General features: G+C 46.2%; 3 protein-coding genes across 7 annotated transcripts in view; 1 reads left to right on the plus strand and 2 right to left on the minus strand.

Annotated features, from left to right (window-relative positions):
• Window positions 1-4,441: 4,441 nt before the first annotated feature.
• Window positions 4,442-7,336, minus strand: DPEP2NB (DPEP2 neighbor). Its single transcript, XM_040442883.1, has 2 exons — window positions 6,933-7,336; window positions 4,442-5,797 (listed from the first exon to the last, which is right to left on the minus strand). The coding sequence occupies exons 1-2, from the start codon at window positions 6,997-6,999 to the stop codon at window positions 5,499-5,501; spliced, it is 366 nt and encodes a 121-aa protein (XP_040298817.1). The 5' UTR covers window positions 7,000-7,336; the 3' UTR covers window positions 4,442-5,498.
• Window positions 7,337-9,565: 2,229 nt separating this feature from the next.
• DDX28 (DEAD-box helicase 28) lies at window positions 9,566-11,455 on the minus strand. The gene has a single exon (XM_040442868.1). It carries the CDS (start codon window positions 11,427-11,429, stop codon window positions 9,810-9,812), a length of 1,620 nt encoding a protein of 539 aa, XP_040298802.1. The 5' UTR covers window positions 11,430-11,455; the 3' UTR covers window positions 9,566-9,809.
• Window positions 11,403-24,814, plus strand: part of DUS2 (dihydrouridine synthase 2) — a 50,031-nt gene continuing 36,619 nt past the window's right edge. The window contains exons 1-2 of one of the 5 annotated variants that reach the window (XM_040442871.1): window positions 11,403-11,511; window positions 23,981-24,123. In XM_040442871.1, the coding sequence (XP_040298805.1) occupies window positions 23,998-24,123 (126 nt within the window). In that variant the 5' untranslated portion in view covers window positions 11,403-11,511; window positions 23,981-23,997. The other 4 variants (XM_040442869.1, XM_040442872.1, XM_040442873.1 and 1 more) reach the window with 4 other exon arrangements.

Consider the following 24,814-nt stretch of genomic DNA (forward strand, 5'->3'; position numbering starts at 1 on the left):
CAAAGGGCTCGATCCCACGACTCTGGGATCACAACCTGAGCCAAAATCAAGAGTCAGACACTCGATGGACTGAACCATCCAGGTACCTCTACCCTCTTTAAATTTTTTTTTAATGTTTGTTTATTTTTTGAGGGGCGGGGGAGAGAGAGAGCATGCATGCAAGTGGGGAAGAGGCAGAGAGAGGGAGGCAGAGGCAGACTCCAGGCTCTGAGCTGTCAGCACAGAGCCCAATGCAGGGCTTGAACTCATGAGTCATGAGGTCATGACCTGAGCTGAAGTCGGCTGCTTAACTGACTGAGCCACACAGATGCCCCACCTCTACCCTCTTTACAAACAGGAACATGGGGGCACCTGTGTGGCTCAGTCAGTTAAGAGTCTGACTCTTGGTTTTGGCTCAGGTCATGATCTCATGGTTTGTGGGATCGAGTCCCACGTTGGGCTCTATGCTGACAGTGCAGAGCCTGCTTGGAATTCCCTTTCTCCTCTCTCTCTGCTCCTAACCCCATAGTCTCTCTCTCTCTCTCTCTCTCTCTCTCTCTCTCTCTCTCTCTCTCAAAATAAATAAACATTAAAAATAAAAACAGGAACATGGATGAGCCTCTCAGATTGCTCTGGTTCAGGTTTGCTGGAACTTCTCTCCCCCCACCCCGGCTTTGCCTTCATCTGCCTCCTCCTCACAGAAGTCTGCAGCGGCTGGCCTGGACGAAGCTGGGATGTGAACTCAGTGAGGCCATGACCACCATATTCTGGCCCCTAGTACCACACCTGCACACAACAAATGTTCAACCACATTCGTGGAAGAGCTCAGGAGACTTCTGCCTTTCCTTCCTTCAGGGAGTAAGAGCATGTGATAACAGTAACAACGGGTCAGAGCAGTCAAAGTTACTGTGTGTCCAGAACTGTGCTACCAGTTTGATGTGTTTCAGTCCATTAAATCTTAACAATGGCCCACAAGGTAGGTTTTTACCAGCCTCATTTTCTAGGTAGGAAAAATGAGGTTCAGCTGGATAAAGCTGGCAGGTGGAGCCGAGACCTGAAACCAAAATTCCCTTATTCCTAGATTTTCAAGCTTTGATCCCTCTAATTCTGTTCTTCATCTGTGACCACTCCAGGTATAAAGCAGTTGCCCCAGCTAATAGACGCCCTTTCTTAACCTCTGTATACCTCTGTCGGAAGACCTCCCTGAATCCAAATCCAGAACACTGGGCAGGGGGATTCATGAATTTGGGTCACCTCGTGAGGACAATGGGACTGAGTTTGTGGTGGAGGAATGTACTTAGCCTTTTGATTTCCAGGGCTCTCTGGGACCCCAGGCCAGAGTTACTCAGAGCTTTTATCTCTTTGGGCTCTTCCTCTGTGGGTGCTCCAGGCCCTGAAGAAAGAGAACTTTGGAGAATGACTGCCAGCCATTTCATAAGGTCTGTCCTGTTTGCTTCTGCACATGGCACTCATCTCCTGTTCACCACTGCCAGGCTCGCCAAAGTTGGACTAGACTGGCTCTGTCTTCAGTGTGGCCTTACAGGACATAAGGAAGCCATCTGGGGAAGCCAGCAGTGGTAGAGAGAGTAGCCTACTAGCCCTAGGACATAACCCTCCTTGACCCTGGGGGAAGGGGAGGAAAGTTAGGGAGACCAGCAGCTGGACAGGCAGATGACCACATCATGCCCTTCTGGCCAAGTCAGATAGGGGTTCCACGGACTTCTTGACTTCCAGCTGCTGCCTCTCTCACCAAGAGGGGCTTTAAGCCCCTTACATCATCTGTTTGTCTAGACATTCACTACTGATCAGCCCCTGGAGCTGGCCCCTTACTGGGATACGCAGTGAGGGGGCTGGACGAGTCTTCAGTTGTCTACCACATCTGCTGACATAAGCATCCAGAAGGGTGGGCTGTGTGGACACCAGGTGTCGGAAACCAGCTCTGATCAAACAAACATCTACCATCTGGTGTATGTGATTTGTCGTTTAGCCTCAAGCTCAGACATGCTATCTCTTTGCTCAACCTAGCGTGCTTGTCTCTGAGGCCTGTCAGATCTGCAACAACATGCTACATGGCACACCCTGCCTCAGAGCCCTCCGTGCCTCCTGTTTTTATGCAGGAACTCTGCCTTCCTCTGCCTGGCTGCCGTGGCTCCCGCCAGCTAGTTTACCCTATGACGCTGACCACCCGAGTCCTCACTGATTCCAAATCTGGCTGAACATCTGGCTGTACCCGATGCTGCACCTTTTTAAACTTAGGGTTACTTTCAATTTAATTTATTTATTAGGGTAATTTCAAACATAAAGTAGAAGAGTGTATTAAACACTTATGTACCAATCATCCAGCTTCAACAATCATGGATGGCCCATTTTGTTTCATTTATACCTTACTCATCCCCTTCTACAGAATATTTTTAAGGCAAATCAAACATTTAGTCCTTTCATATTTAAGTTTGCATCTCTAAAAGATAGCAGCTTCTTTTAAAAGACAACTACCATAACGTTATGGCACCTAAAAGAGTCAACAATACTTCCTCAATATCATCAATTATCTATTCTGTTCAAATTTCCCTGGTTGCCTAATTTTTAAATAATTGTTTTAATTATAATGTAGATAAAGCCAACTGCATTGCATTTGTTGTTGTTCCTCTTCTTTCTTCCTTGCAATTTATTTGTTGAAAAAATCATGTCCTTTGTCAGTTAGAGTTTTCTGTCTTGGAATTTGCTGATTGTATTCCATGGTGTTCTTTTACAGGTTCCTCGGTCACTTGTATTTGCTATGAAATCATGATGATGAGAAAAATGTAAAACTGCAGATGTCCAGATCCCACCCTAAAAATGTATTCAGTAGGACTGATACAGGTGCTGGGGATCTCTGGTTTTCCTCGGAGCCCCAGGTGAATCTGTTTGCCTCATGTTTGGGAACTGCCAACCTACCTGACTCCTCTAGGATCGCAAATCTTCCTCAGTCACACCAAGTATCAGCAACATAAGGTTCTAATCTCCAGTGGGAGGGAGTGGGAGCTGCTGCAGGAAGAGGCATTAGCTGTCTTTTGTGGGTTAGTTGAGACTCAAAGTGGGAATGCCCCAGGCAGGGCCTGTGCCTCCTTCCTCTAACCCACGTTAGGGAAACTCCTTAAGTTATCGGGACCTTTCCTGGCCTTGAGGGTGTCTAGGGAGGAGCAAGACCCTCGCTGTTGTGGCCCTTGAGGGTGTGTGTGCCATCCACAGGGTGAGTGGCTTCATCTGGGCCTGAGGGCTACATGCTGCTGACAGTGCCCCCTTTTGATGTGGGATGCTGAGGCGGGTGGGCCTAGCACAGAGGCCCACACACACCCTGTGCTCTTTCTTCTCTGATGATCTTCTCTCACACCCACTCCCCAGGACCAATTGTCCCCGTAACTGCTGAGAGAGACGTTTATCGGTAACAGCCAGCACCTCACTGCCATGGCACACAGTAGTTGGAATGATCTTCTTAGCATCTATATCTGATCATTTCACCACTCTGCTCAACTCCCACCTAGGATTTCCCCTCACACTTCAGATCCACATTCCTCAGCATGGCTGACAAGGCCTGCTATGGTCTGGCCCGTGTCTACTTTTCCAACCATCTCTTTCTTCTCTTTCTTCTCTGCCCACACTGACCTTTCTATTGGTCCTAGAACAGGCCAGCCTCATTCCTACCTCAGGGTCTTTGCACTTGCCATTTCCTCCTCCAAAAATAGTTTCCTTCCAGCTCTTCACAGGATTCCCTCACATCTTCACTGTCACCTCCTCAAAGAAGCCTTCCCTGCTTACCTTGTGGAACCTAGCACCCCCTCATCACACTATACTCCTATCCTATTTTACTTTTCTTTATAGCAGGAATAATTTAAACTATGTAAATTTACTTGTCTCTTTAGTTTGTGGGTATTTTGAAGAGAGGGGTTTCAATCATCTTATTCACTGATATACTCCAAGCAACTAGCAGGTGCTCAATAAATATTTGTTGAGTAAATTGGATAGTGGATTGACACACAGAACATCTTCTCAGTCCTGCCTCCCATCTCCTTACACACACACACACACACACACACACACACACACACACACACAACAGGGGGAAGTTCTCATCAAGCTCACCATTTTTTAAAAAAAATTTTTTTAACGTTTTATTTATTTTTGAGACAGAGAGAGACAGAGCATGAACAGGGAAGGGGCAGAGAGAGAGGGAGACACAGAATCGGAAGCAGGCTCCAGGCTCTGAGCCATCAGCCCAGAGCCTGACGCGGGGCTCGAACTCACGGACTGCGAGATCGTGACCTGAGCCGAAGTCGGACGCTTAACCGACTGAGCCACCCAGGCGCCCCAAGCTCACCATTTTTTAAAGTTTATTTATTTACTTTGAGAGAGAGAGAGAGTGAGCGACAGAGAGCGAGAGTGAGAGCAAGAGTGAAAGCGAGAGCAAGAGAGAGACAGAGAGAGAGAGACAGAGAGAGAGAGAGAGAGAGAGAGAGAGCATGAGCCGGGGAGGGGCTGAGAGAGAGAGGGAGACAGAGAATCCCAATCAGGCTCCCTGATGTCAGCGTGCAGCCCGACAAAGGGCTCAATCTTACGAACTGTGCGATGATGACCTTAGCCGAAATGAAGAATCAGACGTTTAACCAATTGAACCACCCAGCCACCCTTGGGCTCCTAAAGAACCTGCCTGTGTCCTGCCCCAATTTGCACGGCTGTCATTATGGTAGCCACACAGTTAGAAGCTGCACTCACGGGTCTTTTTTGGAGGCAGAAGGTGTTAGAGCACCAGACACCCCATGTGGAAATGTACTTCAAGGGAAAAGGGAGATTTGGGGCCTGGCCTTGGACAAGCTGGATTTCAAGTCAAATATGTTAGAGAAAACCATTTTATTGAACAGTAAGAAATCCCACTGGGGCTAAGAAGGACTGGGAATGAAGGAGCGTGTGAGCCTCAGTGGTGGCGCCACCTAACTCTCCATTTTCTTCCTGCTCTGGGGAGCGGGTCTTCCTGGGTTTCCTTATTCTGCCTCCTGCCACTCCAGACAAGAGGCTCCCTCGGTAGACCCAGATTGCTTTTTGCAGTTTAAAAAAGTCCAGCTCCTCTTGGTTTAATTGGTGACTGCTGGCAATGACTCAGGGCAAGAGTCCATCTGATGGACTGAGTCCCTGCTAAGGCCACTCTGAACCCTCCCTCTGCTCCTGCATCCTCCTTGGTTCAAAGAGTGCAAACTTTGCTTTCTTCTTCCCGAGAAGGGACTCTACAGGATTGAGTGGAGAAACATCAGGTTTTCTTCCAGGCCAGTTTTGGCTCTGGGATGTTCAGAGCAGGCTTTCATTTCAAACCTCAGCTTCTATGGCTCCTTGCCCATGGCCAGTTAGTATGGAAGGAGGCTCCTGGCTGAAGAAGGCTCAGACAGAATGGCTCAGGTTCTAATCTCCAGTGGTGGGCAGTGGGGGGTCACTTCAGGAAGAGGCATTAGCTGTCTTAGGCAGTTAAATGTTTGCCATTCCTGTAAAGTGGCTCAGTCAGCAAGCTTCTTTGGGGTCATCCTCCTGCCACCATGCTTCAATCTCCGAATTTTGGGGCTGGAGCAACCTACGTCTTTATTTGACTCTGCCATAGCTCGACGTCTTTTGGGAGCCTGGCTGGGAATTGGTTTCTCTGCTTCCGTCTTTGCTGGGGTGGCCACAGGAGCATCCCCATAGGTCCGGTAGCCACCAACCAGGCAGTACGTCTCCCCATGCCAGCCCACCTGGGTTTCTCCACACCCTCGGTAGAGGACATGGTAGTGACCAGGTGTAGGAGAAGAGGGAGCCCCTGCTGTTGGAAAGAAAATCAGATCTAATCAGTCATTTCTGCTGTATACAGTGTCCTGCCAGGACCTACCCTCTCATGTCTCTCCCAGTTTCTGGCTGAAGACCTTTAATCTGCTTGGTATTCAAAACACAGCCTTGGCCAGTCACCCCAATGAGTCCCCTAGAGAAGGAACATGGCTGCAAAGGTGATTCTCTGGAGCTCATGGCAGCAGCAGGAGACCTGGAAATCTGTTCCCCATTCTCAGAGGAAACAGTAGAGCCTGAAAACAGTTGCAACCAGGATCCCCTCCATCTTTCCCTTCCATAGGAGGGAAATTCCTAAGGTCTATAACTTCTGAAGCTTTAATGGAAATACCTTTCAAGTGTTGGAAAAAATAACCTAAAATAAATGGATTAAGAAACCCTCCCATCTCCTCTTGGGCAACTCCTCTTGGGCCCCATTCATACTGTCTGTTTCAACCACACTGTCCTCTAGCCCTCTAATATTTTTATCTAGATTAGAAGATGGCCAAATACTAAGGCAGAATGATCAGGAGGTTCAAAGACAGATTCTGGGTAGCAAGTCTAGGCTCACATCAACCCAACCTCCTGGGACACCATTTCATCAACCCTCCAGTCTTGGTATCACTTCATCACTCTCCTTGGCTCTTTTGTTCTGCCCGTGCACATGACACCACCACCCTTACCCCAGTACTCAGCAGCTCCGTCTGGGGTGTGTTTGAGGGGCCCCATGTGGATGTTTACACGGCAGCATGGTGAAGGTGCCTGGGTTTGAAGGGGAGGTTCGTGAGCGGACCTCAACGGTTCTTCCTCAAACTGCTCCATTTCTTACTTGCCAACAAAAATTCGCTCGACTTTTGCTAAGAGGCTGATCAGGAAAGTGTCAGAATGGAAGCAACTTGTAGCCCAAAAGGGAAAGCTACAATTATGAAGTTTAGAAGCTTTCTGAATAGTTGCCCAGGGATGACATTTTATGTGTCTTCGGCAATGAGCAGGAGCACTGTAGGTCCCTGAGGGCTATTACTTACAGTTGGAGAAGCTCAGAGGTGTGGCGGGCAAGCCCCAAAGCAACACATGGCAGCCATGTGAAGTTGTGTGTACACCAGTGACTCTTGTACAGATGCCTGGCCTACGCTCACCTGCTGTGCTGCCCTCCCAGGGGACAGAGGACAAATTAGAATGAATATAGAAGATCCGGTCAGACATTCTCTCTCAGGCATCCAAACAGACTGGTATCTGGTAGAGAACTGGTAGGGAAGCTTTCCTGAAAGCACCACGTTTGTGTAGTTACCCTGTCATGGTAACTGTGAAAAGGCCTGTGAGGTCATCACTACCCAGTGAGGTCACATAAGGAATCTGTGACTTGAGGGGCAGCTTTTAGGCTCTCTGAGTTTTAATGGAGGAGAGCAGAGTGGAGGCAGAGGAACACTCTGCCTGGGCCCTCCCATCTTTCTCCTCACCCAGCCACTCCCCGTGGAGCATACGTATGGGCCGGCACAGCCCCAGGGACCAAAAGAGGGCAAGAGAAACCCACATTCTGCCATTGGCTTGAGAGGAAAGATTAACCTAAGACACAGCCTGGTTGTATGGTACTGACCCTAAGTATTCAATAGCCAGACAGGCAGAAATTTGTGTGGAAGGCTCCTTGGCAGTGGGCCTGAAAGACAAGTTAGATTTGGACCCATGGAGAGCTGAGGGAAGACATTCCAGCTGGGAATAATAAAAGCAAAGACAAGCTCTTACTGAACTTGTCGTGCCCCAAATGTAAATTCACATACCCCTCACGTTTTTACAACCGAGGGCTCAAAAAACCAGGAGGTTAAGGGGCCTAGCCAAGGTTCCACAGGTAGTGGAGAAGTGTTCTGCTGGACGGTAGGGCTTCATGTTGGGCTCTGGATTTATACCCGATAGAAATGTGTGGGCAAGCTCATCACATTTCAAAGTGACACTGGGAGAGATATCAAACGTGTTCCAAGGCAAAATGAGGGTCCTGAATGGCTTCACAAAGTGGGAATAGTGGGCCCATTTTAATATAAAATTCAAAACAAATTCATGACAAAATGACATAACACAAAATGACAACCTAATCATTACATTCATCTCTCCCCCCAAAAGGCAAATACTGTATTAACAATGCTACTACCACCATGAAAGGATGAAGCTTAGGATGGGCTTAGGAGAAGTCCAGGTGAAAAACGTGGTCAAACTGTGAAGAGGTGTTACTGTGTTGGCTGGATCCTCCTGAGAGGAGGAGTAAATAGATAACTCTGCCCTTAGCCTGATCAGGCCTATAGGAAGGAACCATATTTGGGCCTGGCTTTGATACAGCGCAGCCAAGGACTTCCTAGCAATGAGAGATAACCTTCTTTGTGAGGGGGCCCCCTGTTGCCGACCTCGAACATGCAAAGATGGGATGCTTGTTTCCTGGGGCAGTTGGGAAGGAGATATGTCCCGGAGGTAGAGAATGATTAGACCACTATTTTAGAGGTTGGGCAACCCTGGTTGAGAACCACCTCATTTTCTATTCCTAAGTTGCTTGAATTAGTGTGATGCAAGTTAGGACACACAAAATCAGGTTTGCCCCTAGGGAGTGCTAGGAGGTAAAATGTGAAGGGGAGAGCTCTGGAGGAGGTTCATTCTGGCAGGTGGGCCAGCATAAGACCACTTAGATTCTCCAAGGCTCCAGAGAGATTATTGTCTGGGAACATCACTCTGACCTGGTGGGGTTACTGATACCTTATCAGGACCTGGCTGGGTCTCTGGGGAAAGGAGAATGGCATAGACAAATAGTTCTGAGCTCAGGAATCTGTACTTTAAAAAAAAAAAAAAAGACTATTTTTAAGTAATCTCTCCACCCATTGTGAGGTCTGAACTCACAACCCTGAGATCAAGAGTCGCATGCTCTAGTGACTGAGTCAGCCAGGGGCCCCTGGAATCTGTACTTTAGACAAGCCTCCTGGGCAGTTTTGCCACACTGATTCATGGACAGAGTGACCAAATTTTGTCCAAATTGGGTTGCTTTTGAGAGTCCAAGTGGGCACTATTAAAAGTTGGTAAATAACTCAACCCCCAGTGCAGACAGACCAGATTCTATCATACTTATGCGTATGATTTTGAGCAAATTGTTTTATCCCTCTGAGCCTCAAGTTTCCTCACATGAAAAAGAGAGCTATGATTATACATTTAGTACAACATTGTCTTCTGGCAAAGATTGCCATGGGTCCATTTCTGTTCTCTGCCTCCTTATCTGTTTCAGTGTGTAAGTATTTTTAAGTTGTTTTGTGCAGTATTATATTTGACCTCAGCTGCTCCTCATTACTTAGGCTTATATAATGCTGCAGAAGCCGGAACCTAGGTGATAGTGAGAGGAAGCTATATGCTTATTTTGCCAATTTTGTAAACAGTTTTGTTTCTCTTCTCTTCCCCTGCCATGAAGAGATGAGAAAGAAGGTAGAGCCTGGAAATGCACACCAAGCAATACTTTTGTGTCAGCCTGTTTTTTATTCTTCTGCCAGTACTTCCCAGAGAGATTTCACCAAGAATGCCCAAGCTTGCCATGGGCACTGTTGGTGAAGAAAATCTCTGTACTGCTAGTCACATCCCCTTTCCCTTCTCTGGGGGCTTAATGGATGTTTTGGGGGGCAGGAAATAAAATCTAAACGTTTATTAATTCAAACAGCAACTGAAAGAGCCTCTGTCCTAGGTGTGGTAGTCTGGAGTGTGAATCTTCTCACAATTCAATGAACACATCATTTACTGTTAGAAACTATGACATAATACAAAGACAAAAATCTACTTTATTTTTCATGAGTCATGTGAAAGCCCACAAGGAATCATCCTCAGTAGCTCATTCTCTACATCTGGCCACATCTTACCTTTGGAAGCCAGATAGCAGCTCACCAGGGCTTCAGGGGGGGTGACTGGGCAGCCCAGGGCATCCTACGATAAGTGTGCTCACCCACCCAGGACAAAGGGAAGGATCCCTGTTAATGTCATCATATTTAAGCCGGCTGCCATCAGATTTGCTGGGGCAAAGGCTCTCTCACTGAGGACCCTAGTCCTGGAAGGCTTCTCCTCCGGCGAGCTGCCAGCTCAATCTTCTGAACCAGGCTTACATCCCAGGGATGGGTTACAAAGCTGATGACAGTGCCAGGCACCTCACTCCCTACACGGCCCACCCTCCCGGATCTGTGGATGTAGTCTTGCAGAGTGAGGGGGAAATCATAATTGACAACTAGGTCTACGTGGGAGCTGTCCAGGCCCCGAGAGGCTATGTCTGTGCAGAGAAGAATGTCTCGGGAGCCCTTCTGGAAGCACTGGAAGATACCGGCCCTCATTGAGGCTGGCATTTGTCCCTGCAGCCTTAGGTGTTGGATTTTGTGATCGTCCAGAATATATCCCAGCCAGTTCACAGTGCTTGAGCTATTACAAAACACTAGAACAGTTCCGGAGGGGCCAGTCCTATATACTTTGTCATGTTGCTTGAGGATCTGCACTAATTCAGTCACCTTCTCTGCTCCCTTCAGCCTCATAAATGTCTGTCTGACATGAGGCATGATGCAGTGGAGCTTGGAGCTGGTAATGGTGGTCAAAGAGTCTGGGCTGGCAACTTTACTCAGCAGCTGGCCTACACCTTCGGGAAATGTGGCCCCCACCAGCACTAACTGAGCTTTGGGATTGAAGGGGTCTTTTAAGTCAGCTGGGCCTTCTGCTATATAGCTCTTCTCCAAGATGTAGTCCATTAGTTCCAGGAAGCTTTCATCCAAAAGCGTGTCTGCCTCATCCAATACCAAATAGGAGAGCTGCTTAAGGCTGATTAGTTGACTCTTCAAGGCCTTCCACAAAGCCCCTGGAGTGGCCACTAGTACATCTACTGGAGGTTGTTTGGACAGTTGCATTCGGATCCTACTCATGCCATGGCCTCCCCCTAGCTCCCGCACCTGAAGGCCCAAGGAGCTGCCCAAGGGCTGCGCCACGGCCCGCACCTGTTCGGCTAATTCTCGCGAAGGCACAAGGACCAGGCCTCGAGGAGCAGATAGACTATGGGAGTCCAGGTTTGGTTGGCCCAAGAGCCGTTGAACCAGAGGTAGTAGGTATCCGAGAGTCTTGCCACTGCCGGTTTCCGCGGCGCAAAGGATGTGGCAGCCGCGAAGTAGGGAGGGGATGGTGCTTGACTGCACGGTTGTAGGCCGAACGACTTCAGGAGCAGCCTCCTGTAGAGCACGCAGCACGCGAGGTTCCAGACCCAGATCCGCGAAGGTGCTCTTGGACGAGAGGTTCCGAAGAGCCGGCGCCTCGTGTTGCGCACGCTCGATGGAGAAGTGGTCCCGGCGGGAGCGCCGATTTTTCCAGCCACGCGAAGCTAGTGGCGCGCTTTCCCACCGGCCCAGCGTGAGGCGCGCCGGCTGGTTCAACTCTGGCCGCCGCGCTGAGATCAGCAGCGGGCCAGGTCGCGCCAACACCAGCCGCTGGGGGCTCCGCCCGCTCTGCCGCTGTTCCTGCCGCCGCTGTAGAGCCCGCGGGATGCGCACCACGGGCAAGGGCTCGTCGGGACGGCGGACCACCAGGCCTCGTTGAGGAGCGAGAAGTAACCGAGATGCGAGCCACACCATCCGCGGCGGCCGTGTGAGATCCATAGTCCCTTTGGTGTAGGAGAGGCGCACGGCAATGACGTCACGGGCGCGCAAGAGCCTCGAGGACGGTGTCTGGCGTGGCTCAGTAAGGCTTGCGGAGTCGGCGAACCGTGAGGAAGGAGGGGGAATCTGTAAAGTTCAACTGTGGTGAGGTCTGTAGGTCTGAACTGGGGTTGGTGACATCCAGACCCGGACCAACCTTGGGGAAAAGGGTGCGATGGAGGCAGGCTCCCGGGTCTGGCGATAAGCGGCGATGGAGGCCTGGCCTCTTGGACCAGAGGGCGGAGGGCTTCTGGTGATCGGGTGTCCGATCCCTGCCATTCTCCTTTCTCGCTCTCACCGCACCTTTGATGACTTGTCCAGTGCTGGTCTCCTCCTGTAAATTCGGAGGGTGCGGCGGTGCCTTCCCAAATATGGTCCACGCGCAAGGTCTGGTAATAAATGTTTGTTGAGACTCTGAATGAATGGTCAGGCCTGGGGGACAAGACAAGAGCCAGATAGATGTCTTAGATCTAGGCACTCCCATTCCTCTTGGCCGAGAGCTGAGAGCCGAGAGGGCAAGCTGATGGCCTCTTTGTGAAGTGGGAGGTAAGACCTTCAGGCTTTATTTCAAGCAGACCCTTCTCTTTATACCTTTCCCCTTCTTTTTCACTCTCCATTCTCTTGCCACCACTCCCAACTTTTCATTCTGAACCTTACATTCTTGCAGTCTGCTCACCTCTACCAGCATCCCGGTCAGATAGCTAAATTGCTTGAATAGTGGTGAGGAGGGTCCTTCTACTCTGCTGAGTGATCAGATATGTGGGTTGCCTCACATAGCCCTAGTCAGACAATATTTTACTTGAATTCAGATGTTTAGGTTACAAAACCCCCGTGTCTTTTTTGTCTTTCTCTGACTGACTTCTTTCACTTAGCATTATACTTTCTAGATCATTCATCCATCCATGTTGTTGCTAATAGCAAGGTTTCATTCTTTATTAATTGCTGAATTATATATATATATATGATATATACATACATATGTATATATATATGATATATATACATATATATGTATATATATAATGTATATCATATATATGTGTATATATGTATCGTGTGTGTGTGTGTGTGTGTGTGTGTGTGTGTGTGTGTGTTTATGGTCTTCTTTATTCAAATATCAAGGGACACTTAGGTTGCTTCCATGATTGGCTATTGTAAATAATGCTGCAATAAACATAGGGGTGCATATATTTTTTCAAATTAGTGTTTTCGTATTCTTTGGGTAAATACCCAGTAGTGGAATTGCTGGGTCATGTGGCAATTCTATTTTAAATTTTTTGAGGAACCTCCTTACTGTTTTCCACAGCGGTTATACCAGTTTGAATTCCCACCAACAGTGCAGGAGGTTTCCTTTTTCTCCACAGCCTCGCCAACAAATGTTGTTTCCAAAAAGATAAATACTTCTAAATTTTCAAATGCCATTTTGATATATAAGTAGACTTCCTGGAGAGTTACCTGTTGAATCAGCAGAGGAGAGAGTTTTGAGTAGTAACAGGGAACAGAGTCGTTGGATAGAGCAGTGACTCTGTAGTGAGGGTGATTTTGCATCCTTCCCTCCCTACCTGCCCGCCCCCCCCCCCCCCCCCCCCCCCCCCGCCCCAGGAGATTTTACAGAGGTTGGAGACATATTTAGTTGTCACATCTGGGAAGTTGCTACTGGCATCTAGTAGGTAGAGGCTGGGGATATTGCTAAACATTGTACAATGCATAGGAAAGCCCCTAACAAAAAATGATTATCTGACCAATACATGAATAATGAGTTGTTGAGAAACCCTGCATACAGGATGAGGACTGAAGAGAGGCTGAGGTACATATACTTTCCCTTTAGGTAGGCACATTTGGGAAGCTCTTGCACTGAGTCCGCCTCATCCCCAGAATCTGTAGCCAAGTACACTGATGTCATTGCTTGCTGTGCCCTTGAGATCAGGAACGTTGGGGACCCTGAAAATCATAAACGCAAGAAAAAGTGATTCAAGAGAGTGAAGCTGGAGAAGAGCAGTTTAGGGAGTACCAAACTGTCCTCATGTATTTGGGCAGTATACCAGATGGAAAAGAGATCAGGGGCACCTGGGTGGCTCAGTTGGTTAAGTGTCTGACTTTGGCTCAGGTCATGATCTCACAGTTTGTGAGTTTGAGCCCCACATTGGGCTCTCTGCTATCAGCGCAGAGCCTGTTTTGGATACTGTCTCCCTCTCTCTGCCCCTCCCCTGCCCATGCGCTCTCTCTCTCTCTCTCTCTCTCAAAAATAAATAAACATTAAAAAGAAAAGAAAAGAAAAGAGATGAGGTATGCTGTGAGGTATACCATTCCAGAAGGCAGAACTAGGACCTACAGGTAACTGGCAGATTCTGAATTTGATACAAAGAACTGCTGTAACAACTAGAATTGCCCATATCTTTGTTGACACTCTGAATGAATGGTCAGACAGATTGTAATTCTATACTACTTTTATGATTCTTTTCAAGGACTCAGGCTCCTTGTTTCTTAGCTATGTATATCTAACTCAACAGGTTTTATCCATTTGCATGTGCCACTGCTTATTTCAGATGTAAAACAAAGACTTGATTTGCACAAAGCCAGAACAGATACATTAAAAGAATTATCAGAAAAGAATGCTACATAGGTATGTACTTGCATTTGGGTTCTGTCCAAATATTTGGGGCAGGGAAGCTGGTTAGTATATGGCTGCTTTCTCATCATGCTTGAGCCCTTACAATATGATTAACTCAGAATCTCATAAGGATTGGAATCTGTCTGAGCTGGTCTCTGCCTATGACCCTTAATTTCTTCTCAGTTCATCAGCCACTGAATAAGTCCCCTTTCTTTTCCTTCTGCTCACAGCAGACATTGAGTAACCTCTAGTTGTTATTGAGATACATGTTTTATAGTATAGTGCTCTAGAAATAAGAAAGGTTTACTTATTGTGGAAAGAATGTAAGCTCCTGGGAGTAGGGGCCTAACTTGGTAGTATTTTGTCCCAGGGCTGCCATGGTAATTCATATTGCCTGGTTACTCCGTAAGTTTTCAACACAATTGTCCCTTGGATCTCAGCTGATAATGGTACAGTCATTCATTCATTTATTCATTCAGTAACTATTTCCTGAGCACCATGTATGTGCTGGGTACTATTCAAAGAGACAGTGAACAAAACAGGAGTTTACATACTGACTTAATTCGTTTGGGGTAAGGCCTGAACATTGTATTTAAAAAAAAATTTTTTTTAAATGTTTATTCATCTTTTGAGACAGAGAGAGACAGAGCATGAACGGGAGAGGGTCAGAGAGTGAGGGAGACACAGAATCTGAAACAGGCTCCAGGCTCTGAGCTGTCAGCACAGAGCCCGACGCGGGGCTTGAACTCACGGACCATGAGATCAGACCTGGGCCGAAGTTGGACACTCAACCGACTGAACCACCCAGGTGCCCCTGAACATTGGTATTTTTTTAAGCCTTTCAGATGATTCTAATGTGCTGCCAGGTTTGAGAATCACAATACTTATAAATAAAGCATTTTGAGAATTGCAAGGCATTATAAAAATGAAAAGTGGCTATTAGTATTCCCTCCCTGTTCTTTCATTTCCCAGCCTACATCAGTGCTGTTGTGTAAGTACTGGCCATTTTCTTTTCAGCTCTTGTCATTATATGCCTAGACTATTTCACCTTCTTTCTAATCCAACTCCTTATCTCCTTCCTGTCCTTTACCCTCCAGCCCATCGTCTGTTGTGCAAGTGATCTTCCTAAGCACAGCCATGGCCGTGTCACCCCTTGACTCAAAAGCCATCAATGGATGCCCATGGCCTACAGCTTATCTCCTAGTCACTCTCCAGAATCTGGCTTCAACTTCATCTCCTGCTGCTTTCTTATCTGAATCTTGTTCACTCAAGTGGTAGCTCTCATTTGAGTAGGATAAAGAGCTTACAGTCCTTTACTGGGTGAGCAAGAGAGTGGGGTGGCATTTGTGGGCTCTGTAACCAAAACTGGAGGTACAAGGCACTTTATTTTTATTTACGTATTTATTTAATTTTATTTAGTTAATTATTTATTTTTTAATTTACATCCAAGTTAGTTAGCATATAGTGCAACAATGATTTCAGTAGATTTCTTAATGCCGCTTACCCATTTAGCCCATCCCCCCTCCCACAGTCCCTCCAGCAACCCTGTCTTTGTTTTCTATATTTAAGAGTCTCTTATGTTTTGTCCCCCTCCCTGTTTTTTATGTTATTTTTACTTCCATTCCCTTATGTTCATCTGTTTTGTCTCTTAAAGTCCTCGTATGAGTGAAGTCATATGATATTTGTCTTTCTCTGGCTGACTAATTTTGCTTAGCATAATACCCTCTAGTTCCATCCATGTAGTTGCAAATGGCAAGATTTCATTCTTTCTGATTGCCAAGTAATACTCCATTGTGTGTGTGTGTGTATACCACATCTTTTTTTTTTAATTTTTTTTTAACGTTTATTTATTTTTGAGAAGAGAGAGACAGAGCATGAGCAGGGGAGGAGAGAGAAAGAGGGAGACACAGAACCTGAAGCAGGATCCAGGCTCTGAGCTGTCAGCACAGAGCCCGATGTGGGGCTTGAACTCACAGACCGTGAGATCATGACCTGAGTCGAAGTCGGACGCTTAACCGACTGAGCCACCCAGGCGCCCCTACCACATCTTCTTTATCCATTCATCCATCGATGGGCATTTGGGCTGTTTCCATACTTTGGCTATTGTCAATAGTGCTGCTATAAACACTGGGGTGCATGTTCCCCTTCGAAACAGCATACTTGTGTCTCTTGGATAAATACCTAGTAGCCCAATTGCTGGATCATAGGGTAGTTTTATTTTTAAATTTAAAAAAAAATTTTTTTTTCAACGTTTATTTATTTTTGGGACAGAGAGAGACAGAGCATGAATGGGGGAGGGGCAGAGAGAGAGGGAGACACAGAATCGGAAACAGGCTCCAGGCTCTGAGCCATCAGCCCAGAGCCTGACGCGGGGCTCGAACTCACAGACCGCGAGATCGTGACCTGGCTGAAGTCGGACGCTTAACCGACTGCGCCACCCAGGCGCCCCGTAAATTTTTGAGGAACCTCCATACTGTTTCCAGAGTGGCTGCACCAGTTTGCATTCCCACCAGCAGTGCAAAAGAGATCCTCTTTCTCTGCATCCTCACCCCCATCTGTTGTTGCCTCAGTTGTTAGTGTTAGCCATTCTGACAGGTGTGAGGTGGTATCTCGTTGTGATTTGATTTGTATTTCCCTGTGATGAGTGATGTTGAACATCTTTTCATGTGTCGATTGGCCATCTGGATGTCTTCTTTGGATAAGTGTCTATTCATGTCTTTTTCCCATTTCTTCACTGGGTTATTTGTTTCTTGGGTGTTGAGTTTGATAAGTTCTTTTTTTTCAACGTTTATTTATTTATTTTTTTGGGACAGAGAGAGACAGAGCATGAACGGGGGAGGTACAGAGAAAGAGGGAGACACAGAATCGGAAACAGGCTCCAGGCTCTGAGCCATCAGCCCAGAGCCTGACGCGGGGCTCGAACTCCCGGACCGCGAGATCGTGACCTGGCTGAAGTCGGACGCTTAACCGACTGCGCCACCCAGGCACCCCTGAGTTTGATAAGTTCTTTATGGATTTTGGATACTAACCCTTTAGCTGGTATGTTATTTGATATGTCATTTGCAAACATCTTCTCCCATTCCATCGGTTACCTTTTAGTTTTTCTGATTGTTTCCTTTGCTGTGCAGAAGCTTTTTATCTTGATGAGGTCCCAAAGTTCATTTTTGCTTTTGTTTCCCTTGCCTCCAGAGACGTGTTGAGTAAGAAGTTGCTGTGGCCAAGGTCAAAGAGGTTTTTGCCTGCTTTCTCCTCTAAGATTTAAAAAAATTTTTTTTTAATGTTTATTTATATTTGAGAAAGAGAGAGAGAGAGAGAGAGAGAGAGAGAGAGAGAGAGAGCGCGCGCATGAGTGGGGGAGGGTCAGAGAGAGGGAGACACAGAATCTGAAACAGGCTCCAGGCTCTGAGCTGTCAGCACAGAGCTTGACACGGGGCTCGAACTCACAAACTGCGAGATCATGACCTGAGCTGAAGTCAGATGCTTAACTGAGCCACTCAGGTGCCTCTCTCCTCTAAGATTTTGATGGCTTTCTGTCTTACATTTAGGTTTTTCATCCATTTTGAGTTTATTTTTGTGTATGGTGTAAGAAAGTGGTCCAGGTTCATTTTTCTGCATGTCGCTGTCCAGTTTTCCCAACACCACTTGCTGAGGAGACTGTCTTTATTTCATTGGATGCTCTTTCCTGCTTTATCAAAGATCAGTTGGCCATATGTTTGTGGGTCCATATCTGGGTTCTTTATTCTGTTCCATTGATCTGAGTGTCTGTTCTTGTGCCAGTACCATATTGTCTTGATGATTACAGCTTTGTAATGCAGCTTGAAGTCTGGGACTGTGATGCCTTCAGCTTTGGTTTTCAAGATTGCTTTGGCTATTCGGGTTCTTTTCTGGTTCCATACAAATTTTGGGAGTGTTTGATCTAGCTCTGTGAAGAATGCTGGTGTTATTTTGATAGGGGTTGTGATGAGGCACTTTAAATTCTCTGTGATAGAGCACATTTGTCTTTGATAGAGCTCTTCTGTGGCTGAAGCATGAACCATAAATTCTCATTGCCACTTGACTTGTTAACTTCTTTTTACAACAAACTCTAAACACCTACATTATGCCAGACTGTGTGCTCTGTGACAGGACCTGGTGATGAGCAAGGTGCAGTGCTTGCCTTCACCTTGTGATGTGGGAGGCAGATTGATAGTTGCTCTTGGGATTACAAGAGTGTACTTAATGCTAAGAAAGACATGAGCTAAGAGGAGGTGCCCTTACTCTGGAAGGTAAGTGTCAGGGAAGGCTTTCTGGAGCAGGTGACATCTGTACTGAGGTTCTGAAAGGCTACTGGAAGTCAGCCAGGTGGGGGAATAGGAATGTGTGTTCTATGTAGGGGCAACTTGTTCAGAGAGAGAGAGCAGGCCAATTTGGGAACTAGAAATACTTGAGAATAGCTGAAGCTTAGCATGGGGGAGGTAAGAGGGCAGGAGGCAAGTGATGAAAGATAGTGCTTCTGAGGAAGGCAGGGGGAAGACTTGTTTGCAATATTAAGGAGCTGCAACTTAATTCTAAGGGCAAGAATTCCATTTGGAGAATGGAATATCTTGTCCTTATTTGTGTTTTGAAAGACTCCTCTGACTGCTGGAAAGAACATAAATTGAACATAATGAGCCTGGAAGCAGAGACTGGTTTGCAGGCTGTTGCCATCATTCACTTGATAGGTGGCAGTGGCAGAACCGAGAAGCTCCTTGAAGTCAAGAGCTTAGTTCTTTCCATTTCTTTACCTTCAACACCCCACACAGTGCCTTGATCCTAAAAGAACTGGTAGATGTTTGTTGATGTAATCATAGAATGTGTTGCAAGTGTAAAAAGCCCGATAATGAGAGCAGTTAACATTTAACCCTTACAGGGGCGCCTGGGTGTCTCAGTCGGTTGAGCATCTGACTTCGGCTCAGGTCATGATCTCAAGGTTCGTGAGATCGAGCCCTGTGTCAGGCTCTGTCCTGACAGCTCGGAGCCTGGAGCCTGCTTCATTCAGATTCTGTGTCCCACTCTCTCTCAGCCCCACCCCTGCTTGTGCTCTGTCTCTTTCTGTCTTTCAAAAATGAATAAACATAAAAAACAAAACATTTAACCCTTACTCTGTGTTGAGAACTATTGTGTGTCCTAGAATTGACTCTTCACAGCGTCTCACCTGACATAGATTCTGCTGGAGCCTCATTCTAAAGAGAGAAGCTGAGCCTCTACTAGGTTAATTCATTCTAGAGAGAGAGGCTGAGCCTCCACTAGGTTAATTCATCTGCCTGGGCATAGTTGGGATTCCACTGCAGGTCTGTCTGATTCCAGAGATCAGAATCTTAATGGTGATATGCTATATCACCTCTTTGTCTTACAAATATAATAGATTTTTTTCTTATCTACACAGGTTTGAGTGGGAAATAGGATAATTCTCTAAATATTTAATCCTAATTGACTGTCATTTTAACTCTAAATTTGTATTTTAAAGAAATTGCTTTTTAAGCAAGGTCGTAGTCTACAGGAAGATTTACATGGATGGGACTGGTAAAGTTTTTTCCACTCATTGCTTTTCCTGAATACTGTTATCTTCAATCTGAAGGCATTATAACTAATGGAATTTTGTATCCATGCGACTGAAGTTAAGGTTATAGTCTGAGAAGGCAATCAAAACTGTCATAGAGAAGACCAGCCCTTCCTTGAAAGAATGGTAGAGAGATTGTTTCTGTTTGTGCTAAAATGGTGATCTGGGTGTGATCTCAGGGCCGGGTGAATGGTTGTGCCAGTAGCTGGGAAAGGGTAGGGCTGCCTAGCTTCTCTGAGAGGAGCCTTCGTGGAGGCAGGCCCTGTCAGGCACTGCTGGCCTGGTGCCAGAGGGAGTTCCTGGATCAACCACGCTGCAGGAGGGTGTCCTTAGCCACCAGAGAGGTGAGTGTTCAGTCACACCTTCCTTACAAAACAGCTGCTAAGGGGCAAGTGCTGGGCTCCGTGCTAAAGCCTGGCAGTAAACTAGACAGCCACGCTCCTGTCTTTATGGAACTTGTTGTGCTGGTGATCTAGAGGACCAGCTAAGGGTTAAAGAAGAGACCACACAAATAAGTGTGAACACATGGATTGTTACTGAGCTATCGGGAAGCACAAAGTGTTGTGAGAGCATGTGACCAGGGACCTGAAGTACGGTTGTCTGGTAGGGAAATGTCTCCAAAAAGGGGACATTCAAGGTCAAGAGGATCTTAGTGGGAGTGTGTGTGATTGAGTCGGGGAGAGTGTTCCAGACAGAGGACTGCGAGTACATGGGCTCCAGGGCAGCAGAGGTCTTGGTGTGGGAGACTTCCAAAGGTCAGTGTGGCCAGAGCAAGGAGAGTGAGTGGGAGAAAGGCTCAAGGTGAGCTGGAGACGTGGGCAGGAACAGGTCATGCAGGGCTTCTTGGGCCAGCAGAAGGGTTTGGGAGTTATCCTAAACTTAGTGGGAAGCCATTGAAGGGTATAAACAGGGGAGTGGTGTTATCAGAGTTGCCTTTTTCAAATGCCACGCAGTATCACAAAGAGGATAGGAGGAGGTAAGATTAGATTTGGGAGACCCATTAGGAGGCTGGCTTTGTGCACTGTGGTAGCACTGGAGATGGATAGCACTGGAGCAGAGCAGATGGATTAGAGTTATATTTTGAAGGTTGTTTCACAGGAGTTAGTGACAGATTGAATGTGGAGAGTGTGGATTAATGATGAGTAATTGGGTGAATGGAGGTGCTAATTGCTGAAATGGGAAACATTTTCTCTCCATGTATTGGCCTGATTAATTCTCTCCCTTGAGATCTTGAATCAGAAACTATTTCTTAAGGGAAGTCTTCCTCAACCCCCATCCATCCCTTTCCTCCTGACACAAATTCCTAAATCCTCATGTCCTTCACATAGCACTGTACATGATTATAATTTCACACGTATTTCTAAGTTCCCTTTCTATAACCCTCTCTTCTACTGTACCTCCTTCTCATCATTTTATTTCTAGTGCCAGCCAGTGCTTGGCATATCAGAGGGGCTCGATAAATTTCTGTTGAATGAATTAATGAAGACAGAGGAGATGGCTTAGGAGGGCAGCTCAAGATCTTGTTTTGTGCATGTTTGGTATGAGGTGCCCTTAAGATAGCCGGGTAGGGACGTGTTTTGAGCAGTTGGTATGAGATCACCAGCATTTTATCAACATTTTAAGCCATGGGAGTAAATAAACTTTCAAGGGAGGATGTGTGGAATTAGAAGGAAAGAGGACTCAAGACTAAGGAAGAACCTCAATAGGTAAGTAGAGGAAGTGAAACCAGCAAAGAAGACTGAAAAGCAGGGCAGACTGGTGGGAGAAAAACCAGGAAAGTGTGGGGTCAGAGAAGCCCAGGGAGGAGAGAGATCAAGGAAGAGGGGAGTTTCAACCATGTCATAAGTAAGTGTCTGGTTGATTGCTCAACTTCCAGGTAATTGGTGACTTTAATTAGAGCAGTTTTGATAGAACAGTGGAGGTGGGGGCCAACCAGAATGGGCTGAATAGTAAAAAGAAAATGGAGACAGTATTAGTAATGGAGCAGAACACAGCATTGATTAGCCAGCTTTATGACTTTTTGGAGTGGTCCATATTTGCTTAGAATAAATAAATAAATTAATATGAACAGTTCTCTCTGGGATATGGGATTTTGATTTTCTTCTTTTTATTCCTGTTGGCTCTACCTTCAAAGTATTTTTGGCATATGACCACTTCTCACCACCTGGCCTGAGCGACCATTATCTCATCTCTTGTGTTGGTTACTAAAGAGCCTTGTACCTGGTCTCCCTGTGTTTACTCTGGCCCCTAACAGACTGCTCTTTTTTTTTTTTTTTTTTTTTTTTTTCAACGTTTTATTTATTTTTGGGACAGAGAGAGACAGAGCATGAACGGGCAAGGGGCAGAGAGAGAGGGAGACACAGAATCGGAAACAGGCTCCAGGCTCTGAGCCATCAGCCCAGAGCCCGACGCGGGGCTCGAACTCACGGACCGTGAGATCGTGACCTGGTTGAAGTCGGACGCCTAACCGACTGCGCCACCCAGGCGCCCCCAGACTGCTCTTTTTATAGCAATCACCGTGATCATGAGAAAACATGTTCAGTCATGCTACTCCTCTACTTGAAACCCTTTGCTGGCTTCTATTTCATGAAGAGCTAACAAAGGCCATATGGGATCTGACCCTACCTGTTTACTGCTGTGACATCGTGTATCTGAGAAACATCGTGTAATGAGAAACATTAGTTTCTCTTCTCCTCTCTGTGTCCCAACCATGTTGGTCTCCTTGATGTTCTTCTAACATACCAGGCAAGCTCCTGCCCGAGGGCCTTTGCACTGGCTGTTTCTTCTGTGTATTCTTCTACTAGATATCAACTTGGCTAACTCATATCTTAGCTCAAATGTTATCTTCCCATTGAAGTCTATCTTGTTTTCCCTATTTATTTTATTTTGAGCTTTTTTTTTGGTTTATTTATTTATTTATTTATTTTAAGAGAGAGAGAGAGCGAGCAAGAGCATAAGTGGGGGAGGAGTAGAGAAACAGGGAGAGACAAAATCCCAAGCACACTCTGTGCAGTCAGCACAGAGCCCGACTTGGGGCTTCATCTCATGAACCATGAGAACATGACCTGAGTCGAAATCAAGAATTGGGCGCTAAACGAACTGAGCCACCCAGGTGCCCTGGTTTACCTATTTAAAATTTTATATTTTAATATAAATATTTTCATATTTTAATGTAAATATTTTCATATAAAATATACCATTGATATACCAATTATTTACATTTTTCCTGCTGGGGGTGTGGGGTAAATGGGCAAAGGTGGTCAAAAGGTATGAACTTCCAGTGAGAGGATAAATACTTTCTAGGGGTGTAATGTATAACATAGCGACTATAGTTGATAATTTTGTGTATTTGAAAGTTGTTAAGAGTAGATGTTAAAAGTTTTCATCACAAGAAAAAAATTATTAGTGTGTGAGGTGATGGACGTAACTTATTATGGTAATCATTTTGTAGTATATATGTATATCAAATCACTTTGTTGTACACCTTGAACTGATACAGCATTATGTGTCAGTCACATCCCCAGTGTTTTCAATTTCCTTTCTCCCTGCTTTTTTAATCTGTAGCATTACCACTTTTCCAACATACTATATAGTTTGTTATGTATTGTTTTCTGCCTTTGTTCCCCTGCTAGATTGAAAGCTCTACCAGAGCAGCAATTTTTGTGTTTCATTCTCTGATGTATCAGACTAGGACAGTGACTGGCAAGACTAGGCACTTAATAAATTTTATTTATTTATTTATTTATTTATTTATTTATTTATTTATTTAATGTTTATTTTTATTTTTGAGACAGAGAGTGAATGGGGGAGGGGCAGAGAGAGGGAGACAGGATTTGAAGCAGGCCCTGTGCTACAGAACCCAATGTGGGGCTCAAACTCATGAACCATGAGATCGTGACCTGAGCTGAAGTCAGAGGCTTAACCGATTGAGCCACCCAGGCGCCCCAATGAATATTCTTTAGATGAATAAATAAGGAAGCATTATTTTTGTGATCAGAGAAAAGGAAAACAAAGTCCTGTGTGTTGGAAAGAAGAGGAAAAGCCTGCCCTGGGTAACAGAAGAGATTTTTTTTTCCCCTTTTTTTTTTTTTTAATGTTTATTTATTTTTGAGAGAGAGAGAGAGAGAGGGAGAGAGAGAGACCCCAAGCAGGCTCCTCACTGTCAGCACAGAGCCCAATGCTGGGCCCAAGCTCATGAACCAAGAAATCATGACCTGAACCAAAATCAAGAGTAGGTAGGATGCTTAACAGACTGAGCCACCCACGCGCCCCAGAAGATATTTCTTTGTTTGGATTTCTGACTCTTGTTTTCCCTTTCTGCAGGCAGTATCAGAGGAGGAATGATTGAACACAGCCTGTCGCTGTGCTACCACAACAAACTCATCTTAGCCCCTATGGTTCGGGTAGGCACTCTCCCAATGAGGCTGCTGGCCCTGGACTATGGAGCAGATATTGTGTACTGTGAGGTAAGGGGCTCCTGATTTTCCTGGAGGGCTTTTTTTTTTTTTCCTCACCAGTGCAGCCTCCTTCTCTGTAGGTGGGAGTAATCAGGAGTTGGTGGGAGGCAGAATGGGCACTCACATCACAGGTGCTTGCTGAAAGCAGTGGGAGATAAACATGTATGACACTTAGGAGTTCTCTAAGCCCTGTTGAGGGCCAGGAGCCTGGGCAGCAAGGAGGCATTGTGGAACGCTTGGGCCAGGTGGATAGATGAGTGTTGTGTCAGGTCACAGCCCTGGCCCCTGTAGGAATTAATATACATTCAGTGCATGAATGAATGAACTCAAGGTTAGGAAGAGAAGGAAGCTGTATGGGGTTGGTTTTGGGAGCTGTAGGGTTTTCTGGTGGCAGTAACTGGTAGGTTGTGTATGTCCTGGCTGCTCTGGAGAATAGTATGACTTCAGACCAAGGTTTAAAAAGTATTTTCTAGGGGCGCCTGGGTGGCTCAGTCAGTTAAGTGTCTGACTCCTCTGTTTTTGGAGTCAGGTCAAAATCTCCCAGTTTGTGGGTTTGAGCCTCACATCAGGCTCCGTGCTGAGCCTGCTTGGGATTCTCTGTCTCTCCCCCTCTCTCTCTTTCTCTTCCCCTCTCTCTGCCCCTCCCCCACTTATATGCACTCTCTCTTTCTCTCTCTCTCAAAATACGTACATTTTAAAT

Source organism: Herpailurus yagouaroundi, unplaced genomic scaffold, assembly GCF_014898765.1.
Source record: "Herpailurus yagouaroundi ecotype Mexico unplaced genomic scaffold, PumYag 190, whole genome shotgun sequence".
NCBI lineage: Eukaryota > Metazoa > Chordata > Mammalia > Carnivora > Felidae > Herpailurus > Herpailurus yagouaroundi.

Bases quoted from the DNA above. Each gene is read 5' to 3' on its own strand.
- DPEP2NB (XM_040442883.1), bottom strand. From the start codon at position 6,999: ATGTCTGACCGGATCTTCTATATTCATTCTAATTTGTCCTCTGTCCCC. The intron at 5,798-6,932 runs GTGAGCGTAGGC...TCTTTCCAACAG, and splicing joins CTGGGAGGGCAGCACAGCAG to CAGGGGCTCCCTCTTCTCCT.
- DDX28 (XM_040442868.1), bottom strand. From the start codon at position 11,429: ATGGATCTCACACGGCCGCCGCGGATGGTGTGGCTCGCATCTCGGTTA.